The 13,972-nt window shown below is 56.0% G+C and overlaps 1 protein-coding gene across 7 annotated transcripts; it reads left to right on the forward strand.

Annotated features, from left to right (window-relative positions):
- Positions 1-688: 688 nt before the first annotated feature.
- On the forward strand, positions 689-12,127 carry SLC25A45 (solute carrier family 25 member 45). Of its 7 annotated transcripts, none has more exons than XM_077961039.1 (8): positions 834-1,149; positions 1,666-1,720; positions 3,625-3,668; positions 3,862-3,933; positions 4,223-4,408; positions 6,691-6,949; positions 7,092-7,231; positions 8,071-8,555. In XM_077961039.1, exons 2-8 carry the CDS (start codon positions 1,684-1,686, stop codon positions 8,206-8,208), a joined length of 876 nt encoding a protein of 291 aa, XP_077817165.1. In that variant the 5' UTR covers positions 834-1,149; positions 1,666-1,683; the 3' UTR covers positions 8,209-8,555.
- Positions 12,128-13,972: the final 1,845 nt, after the last annotated feature.

A 13,972-nucleotide genomic window follows, 5' to 3' on the forward strand; every position in this document is an offset into this window, starting at 1 on the left:
GCCCACCACCACACCTGGCTAATTTTTGTATTTTTGGAAGAGACGGGGTTTCACTATGTTAGTCAGGCTGGTCTCGAACTCCTGACCTCAGGTGATCCATCTGCCTCGGCCTCCCGAAGTGCTGGGATTACAGGCGTGAGCCACTGCACCCTGAGCCACTGCAGCCGGCCTGTATCAGTTATAGTTTCTGCAAAGGCAGTTTCAGGAATAGGAAGCAGAACCAGGACTGCAGCCCAAGCCACCACGAGAGGCCAGTCTTTGGGGATGGTCTTTCAGGACGATATTTGTGGGTGGCCCAAGGAGCCCCAGGCAGCTCCAGAGGGAGGAAGTGGGAGGTCCTGTTTCCAGAATCTGTCCACCCACGAGAAAGCAGCAGGGGTGGCTGGGTTCTACCTTAGCCACAATGAGAGGAGAGGTGTGAGCAGGACTGGGCCTTGGGTGTCTCCCATAGGAGACTAGGAGCTGCAGGGAGATGTGGAGGGGATGATGCAGGTGTCACTGGCCTTTGATGTTCCCCAGGGCCTTTTGGCAGTGAGAAGAGGGAACTGGAGCCCCAAGGCTGCCGCTGATGCTGCTCGCTGACATTTCCATTCATTCAGTCACTCAGTATTTATTGAGCGCCCACCCCGTGCCACCTGCTGTGAACAGAACACCCAGAGATCCCTGCCCAGACAGACAAGTTCTTCCTGTCACATGTTGGGGTGATAACTGTGATGGAGAAAGAGAGGAAGAGCCAGCAGTGCCTCCAGCTGGGGAGACGGGGCAGACCTCACCGAGGTGGTGACATTTGAGCCCCAGCTGAAGGGGTGCCAGGGCAAGAGTGCCCAGGAAGAGGGAAGAGCCTGGAGGCAGAAGGCTGACTGAAGAAGAATCTGGAGGCTCGGGTGGCTGCAGCAGAGAAAGCAAGGGGGTGGGTGGCAGGACGTGAGGTCAGAGGAGAATGGGCGGCACCCTGTGGCTCACAGATCCTTGAAAGGGTTTTGGTTTTGACTGAGCAGAACGGGGCCATTGCAGATCAACATGCACTTTAAATGATCAAAACCCCCATCTTTCCCCTGGGAAGGAGGAGGCCAAGGAAGGCTGTGTTTCTGACTCACACGGGGGAGTCGGGGGAATCGTAAACAACCCTGGAGAGAACAGCCAGGCCTGGTGAGTCACTCCTGGGAGTGGCTCCTCCCCACCCTGCCACGCAGCCGGCAGCTGCGGGCTGGGCCTACCCCCTGGTGGCCATGCTCCCTCCGCACCTGGCCTCTCTCTGTGGCATGGGGGCGGCCGTGCCCCTTGGTGGCGATGAATGGGAGTGGAGCTGGGCTGGCTGGGCAGGCAGGGGCTTGCTTCTTGCTGACTAAGGCAGCCCTGGAGGGGCCCGACCATGGGGCAGGGACCCAGTTGCCATCTCCAGAGCCAGGATCATTGGCCAGGCTGGGGAATCAAGGCCCCTGTGGTCCTGGCACGCCTGGCCCGTGAGACTGTACTCTGCACGACTCCTCCAGGTGGCCAGGGTCACCGGAGCTGGCTCGCTCCCCTCTGCCAGTTGCTGGAGGTCCGGGCACCAGGCCACATCTCACCTTCCCGCCAGGGTTAAACATTAGTGGGAGGTTATTAGCGTGGGCCAGGGGAGGGAGGGGGGAAATTCAACTCTGTCTCCTTTGCTGGAGCCACCAGTTTCTGCAAGCCCAGACAATGCCGGTGGAGGAGTTTGTGGCTGGCTGGATCTCTGGTGAGACATTTTTCTTCCTTCTGTCACATCACACCCAATGGTAGGTCACTCCCTGGGGAAGATGGGTGACACGGGAGGAGTGGAGACCAAAGTCTGAGTTCCGGCCTGGCAGGAGGATCACTTGAGCCCAGGAGTTTGAGACCAGTCTGGGCAACATAGGGAGGCCCCTGTCTCTACAAAAAATCAAAAAACAAATTAGCTGAGCATGGTGTAGTCCCAGCTACTCAGGAGGATTGCTTGAGCTCAGGAGTTCAAGGCTGCAGTGAGCTATGACTGCACCACTGTACTCCAGCCTGGGTGACAGAATGAGACCCTGCCACAAAAAAAAAAAAAAAAAAAAAAAGGCAGGGCATGGTGACTCACATCTGTAATGCCAGCACTTTGGGAGGCTGAGGCAGGAGGATCACTTGGGGTCAGGAGTTTGAGAACAGCCTGGGCAACATAGGAAGACCCTGTCTCTCTAAGAAATGAGAGGCTGGGCCCTGTGGCTCATGCCTGTAATCCCAGCACTTTGGGAGGCCGAGATGGGTGGATCATGAGGTCAGGAGTTCGAGACCAGCCTGGCCAACATGGTGAAACCCCCAACTCTACTAAAAATACAAAAATTATAGCCAGGTGCAGTAGTGGGCACCTGTAATCCCACCTACTTGGGAGGCTGAGGCAGGAGAATCGCTTGAACCCGGGAGGTAGAGGTTTGCAGTGAGCTGAGATCACACCACTGCACTCTAGCCTGGGCAACAGAGCGAGACTCCATCTCAAAGAAAAAAAAAAGAAATAAGAAAAAAATTAGCCAGGCTTGGTGGCGCATGCCTGTGGTCCCAACTACTCCAGAGGCTGAGGTGGGAGGAGCCCTTGAGCCCAGGAGGTTGAAGCTGCGATGAGCCATGATCATGCCACTGCACTCCAGCCTGGATAACAGAGCAAGACCCTGTCTTTAAAAAAACAAAAAGTCTGGGTTCCCTGGAGCGCCCCAGAGCCAGCTGTCCCCAGTCCTCCGGGGATTGGCCGATGGGGAGAAGAGAAGGTGCAGGTGGGAGGTGCTGCCTCTGCCTTCCAAGGTCACTCTGCCTGACACCTGCAGAGGGCGGGAGAGCCAGGTGAGCACCTATACCTTGAGCCCTGCTCTCCAGACCCACCCTGTGGAGCTCACAAAGGAAGCTCTCCTTTGGCCTCACCTGCTGTCCTGAGCTCCCTCTGGGCCTCTGCCCTACCTGGCTGTGGGCCGCAGTCCGGGGCCCTGAGGCCTGTTGTGCTGTGGTCCCAGCCCAGCTTCCGGGTGGCATTCCTCTTAGGAGAAAGAGAGGGACGTTCTGAACCTGCCTCCTGGGAGTGCGACCTCCCCTAAGCTCCAGAACCAGCCTCCGCTGTGGAGGGCTAGGGCTAGCAGTGGGCAGGTGGACGGGAGGGGAGAAGCTCCTCCGCAGGTGCCCAAGCATGACCCCCATCAGGGCCCTGCAGTTCTGCGTGGCCAGCTGGCAGCAGGGCCTGCTCTGGATCCTGGCGACAACATTATGAGTTGAAGAAAAAAAGAGTAAAGCTCTCGGAGAGGCAGGAACCTGGGTGATTCGCCCAGAGTCCCACATCTCATTGGCAGTGGGATACCTGGGTATGGGCTCCAGAGAGGACACATGCATCTTTGGCTGGCTCTTCCCTCCTGGGTGTGCATCCTCAGTGGGGCCTGGGGTCTTACTCCCTTGTCCCAGTGCCTTCCTGGCCCAGTGCCTGCGTGGAGGGGGTGTCGGGGCAGCTGGAGTCTCTGGAGCTTGGCAGGAAGGTGGCTGCACATGTCTGAGATGGCTCTGCTCTCCTTCCTCCTGCCTGAAGCCCTCTTTCCTCTTGGCACAGACTTGCTTCCTGGGCCTGGCACGAGGGCCCTCACTCATAGCACCTTCTTGTCACCACAGGAGCTCTGGGCTTGGTCCTGGGACACCCCTTTGACACTGTAAAGGTGAGTTTAGGAGAGGCACCAGAGGAATGAAAGATCGCACCTAACCCAAACGTCAGGGTGCCCTGAGATCAGGCCTGGCTAATCTTGCCTTTCCTGCCTCTCCTGCTGGCTGGCATCCTGCTTGAGGGGGCAGAGGGAAAGGTTGGCCCACCTGCCCATCCCGCCACCCCACCTGCCCTGTTCTCCCACCCAGGTGCGCCTGCAGACCCAGACCACCTACCGGGGCATCGTTGACTGCATGGTCAAGATTTACCGCCATGAGTCCGTGAGTGAACCACTCCTTTGGGGGAGGCATCTGGGGCCATTGGTGCCAGCTTCCCGCTCCAGCAGGGTTCTGCCCCTGGAGGAGAGAAGACCATGTCTGGGATCCTTGGGGGGCCTGGGTGGTAGCCTGGCACCCCAATGGCTCAGCCTCAGCCTGTCCCCACCTGTCCCCACCTCCCTGTGGCAGGACTTGGGAGCAGTTTCCAGCCAGAGGCTGCCTTTCCAGGGCTGGAGAGGACAAAGGGGAGGCCCCACGGTGCCTACTTCAGTGCCACTGTGTCTCTCTGCAGCTCCTGGGCTTCTTCAAGGGAATGAGCTTCCCCATTGCCAGCATAGCTGTGGTCAACTCTGTCCTGTTTGGGGTCTATAGCAACACCCTGCTGCTGCTCACGGCCACCTCCCACCAGGAGCGGCGGGCCCAGCCACCCAGCTACATGCACATCTTCCTAGCGGGCTGCACCGGGGGGTTCCTGCAGGTGAGGGGGCAGTGGGTGGGCACACACGAGTGTCATAGGGATGGTCATGTCGATCTGTCCTCTTCCGCCCTGCTCTGGTGACCCACAGCTATGGAGGCACAGGCCTCCTGGAGGGGAACAAGAGGCCTGTGCTGTGGCTTTCCAGGCTGCAGGCCTTTGGGGGAGCGCTGTGGGGAACGGAAGAGGCAAAAGGCAGACAGAGCTGGCGGGCACTGCCAAGAGGGTGCTGGGAGAAGCAGCCTGGGCCACTCGCTCCAGCTGACAGGGCTTGCCCTCCTCCAGAGGGGTCTGCCAGACTCAGGGCTGTGGGGACCCCACTCCCCAAGGAGACCTTTGACCCTGGAGAACTGCCAGCCCCCCGCAGAGCTGTGAGCCCAGCCCCTCTGGCCAGGTCCTGATGAGGTCCTGACACTCCCCCGGTCCCGTTGGCTCTACCCTTTGCCTGGAGCGCTTGCGTGGCCATGACCTGGGAGCCTCACCTGAGGCCCCGGCATTAGCCATTAAGTCACTGCCGTCATTTGGCCTTTAGGCTTTAGAGGGGCAGATGAAGGGAAGAGGGACCAGCTGCCGCCAGTGGGAGCCGGTACTGACAGGTGCCTGTGAACATAAGCAGGCACAGGGTGCGCCCGGTACCCACTCACAGCCCCACCGCGAGCCAGGGTTGCCCTCTCCTGGGCGGCTGCCCCCAGTTCCCTGTCACACTTCATGGGGCAGAGAGCAAGGACAAAGGACAAAGTCAGGCTGCTCCTTCAAATGAATTAATGATTAATGAGACCCCCGGAGGCCCTGGCTTTTCTTCTGCCCCTTCTTGTGCGAGGTGTCACCTATAGGTTTCCTGAGTCCCACGAGCCACATCCCACAAACACAAGGAAGAGAACCGAGGCCCTCAGCTAAGTGGCCAGGCCCAGCTTCTAAGTCACCCTGCCCCCTCCAGCTCTTTGGAAAGCAGAAGTGGGGACTGTGAGGGCTGCTGATGGAGCCTGGGTTTACAGTCAAACCTGTGGCTTCCGTTTACCAGAGTCTTAGAAGAAAAATGTGTTTTAGTGTGGAGTGGAAGAAGAGGCAGGGATTGGCAGCCTCTGACAGGCACAGATGTTGCCCTGGGCTTGGCCAAAGCTAACCTTCTGAAATAGCATCTGACATTCCACCACCCTGTAGGACTGTCACCTGTCATCAGCCTCGCCCTGTCCTCAGCCCCCAGGAGCTCAGGGCTCAGAACACCCCCCGAAGCCCTGAGCTCAGCCCTGCCAGCACGCTCTGGAGGGTGGCACAAGGCCCCATCTCCCAAGGGATGGTCCCCAACCTATGACCCTTCCTGCCAGGGCCAAAGTAAACAAGTGAAGACTTGGCCTGCCAAACCCTAAGGACCAGCACCGGAGGTGACCGCCAGTCCCCGTCGCCATCAGCCATCGCCAGGGCTGAGGAACTGAGCCCATGAACCTGTCACAAAACAAACGAGCGAAAAACACCTAAGTCCCTCCTAGATAGGCTAGCCTCAACATGGACTCTTGACTCTCACCTGGACTCCGAAAGCCATCTTGACCTAGTGGCATCTCTGACCCAAACCTTAACTGCCGCCATCACTCTCTACATCCCCCCAGCACTGACCCTTACCAGGACCCCAGCCCCAATTCCATCCCAAATCTGTGTAGTGTCTGCTTCCGCCGATGCTAAGAGCTCTAGCACCTGCCAAGTCCCCCCATTACCCACCTTCCCACACTCAGAAGCCTCTTTGGTGGAATGCTAATGGGAGGGAGTCTTGCCTCTCCAGAGGCAGGAAGGGCTGGCCCCCATGCCCCCCGGGCCTCTGAGAAGTGGGTGCAGGAGAACAACACTCGCGAGGGGACCTCCTTCACCCTGGGAGAGGGTGGCCTCTTTGCTATTTCACAGTCACAGGCTGAATCCTTCACTTGCCCCTGCTCACTGTGCAGGTATGCTCACTGCCAGCTTTAGGGAGGCCAGAAACCAACCTGCTCCTGCAAAAAGAATCCGGGCTTGTTCTGAGTGCCTGGTGCAGGCCAGGCAAGTGGGTCACTGTTGCATGAGGAGGGGGCAGTGCCTCTCGCTCTTGGGCCTGATGCCAAGGGAGGTGGCCTGTCCCCATCGCATGCAGACATCCTGGCCATCCCAGCCACACGTGCACGTGAGAGGCTGGGCACTGGCAGGGTTCCTGAGGAACCGGATGATGCGGTCGTCTGCCTGCATCCTTCCTCTTGTGAATGTAAGGGGCCAGTTCCCAGCCCAAAGCCCCACCTGGGGCCTTCATGTTTCGTCCCCAACAGGCCTACTGTCTGGCTCCTTTTGACCTCATCAAAGTCCGGCTACAAAACCAGACAGAGCCAGTGGCCCAGCCGGGTAGCCCCCCACCCCAGTACCAGGGGCCCGTGCACTGTGCAGCCTCCATCTTCCGGGAGGAGGGGTACCGGGGGCTGTTCCGAGGAGCCTGGGCCCTGATGCTGAGGGACACCCCCACGATGGGGATCTACTTCATCACCTATGAAGGGCTCTGTCACCAGTACACACCAGAAGGCCAGAATCCCAGTAAGTAAAGTGGTGTGAGAGGACGGGGGACAGAGGTGTGTGTAGCAGGCAGAGGCCAGCGGGGACTGGGGAAGGAGATTAGGGTCTGGGGAGGATGCTGTGTTCTTGGTCTGACCCCTGCTCTGGGCTCCCTCTGCCCCAGGTTCAGCCACAGTGCTGGTGGCAGGGGGCTTTGCAGGCATTGCTTCCTGGGTGGCAGCCACGCCCTTAGACGTGATCAAGTCCCGGATGCAGATGGACGGGCTGAGACGCAGAGTATACCAGGGGGTGCTGGACTGCATGGTGAGCAGCGTCCGGCAGGAAGGACTGGGGGTCTTCTTCCGGGGGGTCACCATCAACAGTGCCCGCGCCTTTCCCGTCAATGCTGTCACCTTCCTCAGCTACGAATATCTCCTCCGCTGGTGGGGATGAGCCCTGCGGCAATGCCAATGGCTCCCCATCAGGCCCACGGCCCGGAAGCCAGTTTGAGATTGGAGGCCAGGTTGAAAATCTGCAGCTTGCAAATCAGTGCAAGAGGCTCAGCCCTTCCTAACCAAGGCACCTCCCACCCGAGCAGATCTGGGCTGGGCAGGTGCCTGCAGGAGCCAGAAGCCAGGGGGCCTGGGCAGCCTCCCTGTGTAGCTGGCCTTGACTCCTTTGCCTCCCACGTCTGTGAAACAGGGAGCATGAGGCACAAGTGAGCTGGCAACATCCCAGCCCCTGTCCTGTGCCGTCACCTCTTTTTTTTTTTTTTATTTTGAGATGGAGTCTTGCTCTGTTGCCCAGGCTAGAGTGTGGTGGAGCGATCTCAGCTCACTGCAACCTCCGCCTTTCCACCTTCCAGGTTCAAGCGATTCTCCTGCCTCAGCTGCCCGAGTAGCTGGGACTACAGGCGGGCACCACCACACCCAGCTAATTTTTTGTATTTTTAGTAGAGACAGAGTTTCACCATGTTAGCCAGGATGGTCTCAATCTCCTGACCTTGTAATCCACCCGCCTCGGCCTCCCAAAGTGCTGGGATTACAGGTGTGAGCCACCGTGTCCGGCCGCCTTCACCTCTTAAGGAGATCTGAGACTTCGCTTCTGAGAGTCCCCGCTGCCTCCCACCTCCCTGCCTTTCAAAGCTCTCTCCCCCATGACAGGATAACCCTATGTCTCCTCTGGCCAGAATCCTTCAGTGGCTCTCATCACCTTCAGGAAAAGCCCAGACTCCTTCCACCCTCCAGGTTCCTCCCTCCCCACGAGGCTTCGTTCTCCTGGGGTTGCTTCCTGGACCCTGAACAAGCTGTGCTCTCATTGCCTGGGCCTGGCCAGCAGTGCCCGGCAGGGTGACTCCACCATTCCCCGGGCTGGCCCCACTCTCCTCTGAGACCCAGGCTGAACCTGGTCTCCCGGTCCTTCCTTGACTCGCCTCCCCACCTGAGGCTGACTTTGGGGTTCCCAGACACCCCACCCGCACACCTGCCTTGATCATAGCACTTGCCTGCGCTTCTTCAGAGTCGTTAATTTGCTTCTCGGCTTCCCCACTGGACTGTGAGCTCCCTGAGGTCAGGGATTGCGCTTTGGATGGTTTCCAGCCTGAGCTTGGTGCTTGAACAGACATGTGCAATAAAAGCTCATTAAATGATGCGACTGTACTCCTGACCTGTCTCTCCCACGCCAGCTGCCACACCTGCTTTCTTGGTCTTGCCACACAGCTTTCTGTTGAATCTCCCAGCCCCCATTTGCCTGCTCTGACCTGTGTTGAGGTCACCTGCAGTGGAGGATGCTGGGAGCTGGGGGTCTGTCTGCTTTGCCCACTCCCAGCTGATGGCACTTGTTTTCTTTTTCTTTTTTTCTCTATTCTTTCTTTTTTTAGATACAGGTCTCACTCTGTTGCCCAGGCTGGAGGGCAGTGGTGCCATCATAGCTCACTGCGACCTTGAACTCCTGGGCTCAAGCGATCTTCCCACCCTAGTCTTCTAAGTAGCTGGGGCTCCAGGTGTGTGCCACTGCACCTGGCTAATTTTTTATTTTTATTGTTTGTAGAGAGGAGGTCTCACTATGTTGCCCAGGCTGTCTTGAACTCCTGAGCACAGCCAGCCCTCCCACCCTGGCCTCCCAAAGAGCTGAGGTTACCGGTGCGAGCCACTGTCGTTTTCTTTACCCATCTCAGTTGCTCAGTGGGAATTAAAAACTGGCTGAGAGGGTTCTTTTAACTGACAACAAAATTGAGCATCAAGGGCCATTTGTACCCACTAATGTCCCTATCTGGTCTGAGACCAACGTGAGTGCACCTCATGGTGACCTGAATTCCCGCCATTTACCGGTGCCTCCCTGTAGAAACAATCACAGTGTAATGATCACAGCTGGCAGAGAGGCAGCCTCGGCTCAGAGACAGTTTGCAGCTTGTCCTAGGCCACACCACGGGTAAGTCATACGATGTGCTTGGATGCCTCTGAGCTTCCAGCCCCAGCGTCCAGTTACTTAGCTACCCTGCTCCACCTGGGCACATGGGGGTCTTCCGTGAGTCGCCTAAGTTCAACTGCCCCCACACTACCCTGGGCTAGACCCGCCGGGACCATGCTCCGTCACGTGCTCGTCGGAGCTCTCCTTCACCAGATCCTGTGCTGGCCTCCAGCCATCTGCAGCTAGTTTTTGTATTTTTAGCAGAGACAGGGGTTTCACCATGTTGGCCAGGCTGGCCTCGAACTCCTGGCCTCATGTGATCCACCCGCCTTGGCCTCCCAAAGTGCTGGGATTACAGGCCTGAGCCACCGCGCCTGGCTTTCCTCTGTGATCCCTTCCAAGTGGACAATCTCTGAGCCCACCCAGCAGCACCACAGTGCCAGGGACTCCAGGCTGGACACTGCAGTGACGGTACAGCAGGTGTCAGAACACCACTGGGCAGCCAGAGGCTTGAAGGAAGCAAACAGGACGCATGAGGAGGAGGAGGTGGACTCCTATAAACAGTGCAGAAAGTAGGCAGGAGGGCAGGTAAGAGTGGTCCTCTGGGCCGGGCGCGGTGGCTCAAGCCTGTAATCCCAGCACTTTGGGAGGCCGAGGCGGGTGGATCACGAGGTCAGGAGATCGAGACCATCCTGGCTAACATGGTGAAACCCCGTCTCTACTAAAAATACAAAAAAAAAAACTAGCCGGGTGTGGTGGCGGGCGCCTGTAGTCCCAGCTACTCGGAGGCTGAGGCGGGAGAATGGTGTGAACCCGGGAGGTGGAGCTTGCAGTGAGCCGAGATCGCGCCACTGCACTCCAGCCTGGGCGACAGAGCGAGACTCCGCCTCAAAAAAAAAAAAAGAGTGGTCCTCTGTTGTTTGCTATTTCTCATCAAATTACTAGTCAGCGGGAATTCCCATTTGGGCGCCCCTGTTTCTGAGAGAGAGCTGTTCTCCTCTGTCCTTTGCCTATTAAACATCTGCTCCTAAACTAAAAAAAAAAAAACCAGTTAGCAAGGGAATACAACGAAAAACATCTATTTTTTGGCTTTAGTTAAATGGGCTCCCATTCTCCCTCTCTGGTTCTATCCAGAGGCATCTCCTAAAGAGCCTGGAGTGCCCCTCCTCTAAACTCCACCTTTACAGCCAGAGAGAGCGGCCAGACTCGGGTGGGACCAGGGAGTTCCAGGCCCAGGTTCTTTCCGCCAACCCATAGCAAAGGCTACCCGCTGGGCTGGGAGAACAGTCCTGGAGTGAGTTGAGGGTTTAGTATGGCGTGATTAGTGAGCGAATAACTCACTCCTCCTGCACAGAGGCCCCAGGAGGAGATGCCACCACTGGAGGGGAGGGCAGAAAGACAAAGATGGGGCAGGAGGGGACCAGAGAGATTCTAAAAATCTAGATCTTGGCTGGGTGGTGGGTCTCGTCTGTAATCCCAGCACTTTGGGAGGCCAAGGCATGCAGATCACCTGAGGTCAGCAGTTCAAGACCAGCCTGGCCAATATGGTGAAACCCCATCTCTACTGAAAATACAAAAATTAGCCAGGTGTGGTGGCACATGCCTGTAATCCCAGCTACTAAGGAGGCTGAGGCAGGAGAATCACTTGAACCCGGGTGGTGGAGGTTGAAGTGAGCAAAGATCACCCCATTGCACTCCAGCCTAGGTGACAGAGAGAGACTCCATCTCAAAAAAAAAAACCATGAAATCTAGCCAGGCATGGTGGCTCATGTCTGTAATCCCAGCACTTTGGGAGGCTGAGGTGGGCGGATCACGAGGTCAGGAAATCGAGACCATCCTGGTTAACACAGTGAAACACCATCTTTACTAAAAATACAAAAAATTAGCCGGGTGTGGTGGCGTGCGCCTGTAGTACCATCTACTCAGGGGGCTGAGGCAGGAGAATTGCCCAAACCAGAAAGGCGGAGGTTGCAGTGAGCCGAGATTGCACCATTGCACTCCAGGTTGGGTGACAGAGCGAGACTTCGTCTCAAAAAAAAAAAAAAAGTTTTTAATCAGCAGGGTCTCATAAGATGCATGTGAAATTGCTTAGGGATTTAACAGATGGTATTTGAGATTGCTGTTATTTTTGAGAACTCTTTTAGACAGAAGAAATCCCTAAGAACTAGGAGATAGTCTGTGAACATGCTTTGAGGTTACAAAGGAGGTGGAGTCTGTCCGTCACTTGCAAAGAGCTGATAACTTGAGCAAACATGTTAAACGAAGTCCCACTGGACTCCTGTTGTCCAGCGTCATACTTCTTTTTTTAGCAGTGACCACAGCTGAAGAAATTCCAGAAGACTAACTTACGTGTGTAGTGACACTCCCTGTGGCTTTCCCCACCGCACTCCAGCCTGGGGAAAGCTACATGCGCAGGGAAAGGGGGAGAGGACACAACCACGAGATGACTCTGCTTAAATCACTTCGACCAGACTCAGGAAACAGCTGAGCCAAGGGGGTCCACACTGTGAATGTGACTTAACTGGTGTCTGCACTCTGCTCAGGATCCTGAGTGCCAGGCCCACACTGCTGTCTCTGGTCACACATCCTGGGGTATCCCAAAGGCACCTCAAGTTCCCCCAGCCTGCCCTGCTGCCCTCAGCTCTCAGCCTGGGCTGATGTCTCAGAGGAGCTCTCCTTCCCCCACGCCATGCCAAAAGAGTCCCTAACTCCTCTTTTTTTTTCTTTTTTTTTGAGTCAGAGTCTCACTCTGTCACCCAGGTTGGAGTGCAATGGCGCGATCTCTGGCTCAGTACAACCTCCGCCTCCCAGGTTCAAGCAATTCTCCTGCCTCAGCCTCCCGAGTAGCTGGGATTACAGGCACCTGCCACCACGCCCGGCTATTTTTGTGTTTTTAGTAGAGACAGGGTTTCACCATATTGGCCGGGCTGGTCTCAAACTCCTGACCTCGTGATCCGCCCGCCTCGGCCTCCCAAAGTGCTGGGATTACAGGCTTGAGCCACCACGCCCAGCCCCTAACTCCTCTTAACCCTTTGAAAGATTTCTACTCCTTCCCAGTTTTTTAGAGATGGGGTCTCACTATGCTGCCCAAGCTGGTCTCAAATTCGTGGGCTCAAGTGATCCTCCTGTTTCAGCCTCCCAAAGTGCTGCGGTTACAGGCGTGAGCTACCGCATCTGGCCTCCACTCCCTCTTTACCAATCCTAATAGCACAGCCCTGGTCCTGTCTCAGATCTGAACATGTACTTTACCTTTTTTTTTTTTTTTTTTTTTTTTTTTTGAGACGGAGTCTTGCTCTATCGCCGAGGCTGGAGTGCAGTGACAAGATCTCGGGCCACTGCAACCTCCACCTCCCGAGTTTAAGCAATTCTTTGCCTCAGCCTCCCGACTAGCTGGGATTACAGGCACCCGCCACCACGCCTGGCTAATTTTTTGTATTTTTAGTAGAGACGGGGTTTCACCATCTTGGCCAAGCTAGTCTTGAACTCCTGATCTTGTGATCTGCCCGCCTCAGCCTCCCAAAGTGCTGGGATTACAGACGTGAGCCACCACACCTGGCCCACATGCTTTAACTTTTGGCAGTACGATTCTCCCCAAGTTTCCCTGCCCTCGGTGGCTTCCCAGTCCTCTGCAGAACCGGGGCAAGCTCCCTCCCGCAGCCTGCAAGGCTCGCAGGCGTGCACCTTCGCTTGGTTCCTTAAGCACATCAGGCTCCCTCCCATCACAAGACATTCGCACATGCCCTTCTTCTTTTCTTTTCTTTTTTTTTTTTTTTTTTTGAGACAGAGTCTCGCTGTGTTGCCCAGGTTGTAGTGCAATGGCACCATCAAAGCTCACTGCAGCCTCAACCTCTCAGGCTCAAGTGATCCTCCCATCTTGGCCTCCCAAGTAGCTGGCATTACAAGTGTGTGCCACCGTGTCCACCTAATTTTTATTTATATTATATTTTATTATTTTTTTTGGAGACAGAGTTTCACTCTTGTTGCCCAGGCTGGAATGCAATGGTGCGATCTTGGCTCACCGCAACCTCCACCTCCCAGGTTCAAGTGATTCTCCTGTCTCAGCCTCCAGAGTAGCTGGGATTACAGGTATGTGCCACTATACCCGGCTCATTTTGTATTTTTAGTAGAGACGGGGTTTCTCCGTGTTGGTCAGGCTGGTCTCAAACTCCTGACCTCAGGTGATCCACCTGCCTTGGCCTCCCAAAGTGCTGGGATTACAGGCGTGGGCCACTGCATTCAGCCTAATTATTATTTATTTATTTATTTATTTATTTTTAGTAGAGACGGGGTTTCACCATATTGGCCAGGCTGGTCTCAAACTCCTGACCTTGTGATCCACCCACCTCGGCTTCCCAAAGTGCTGGGATTACAGACGTGAGCCACTACGCCCAGTCTAATTTTATTTATTTATTTATTTATTTATTTATTTATTTATTTATTTATTTTTGAGACAGTTTTGCTCTTGTCGCCCAGGCTGGAGTGCAGTGGCATGATCTTGGCTCATGCAACCTCCACCTCCCTGGTTCAAGAGATTCTCCTGCCTCAACCTCCTCAGTAGCTGGGATTACAGGCGCCCACCACCACACCTGGCAATTTTTTTGTGTTTTTAGTAGAGACGGGGTTTCACCATGTTGACCAGGATGATCTCGAACTCCT

The sequence above is a fragment of the Macaca mulatta genome, chromosome 14, assembly GCF_049350105.2.
Source record: "Macaca mulatta isolate MMU2019108-1 chromosome 14, T2T-MMU8v2.0, whole genome shotgun sequence".
Classification (NCBI taxonomy): Eukaryota; Metazoa; Chordata; class Mammalia; order Primates; family Cercopithecidae; genus Macaca; species Macaca mulatta.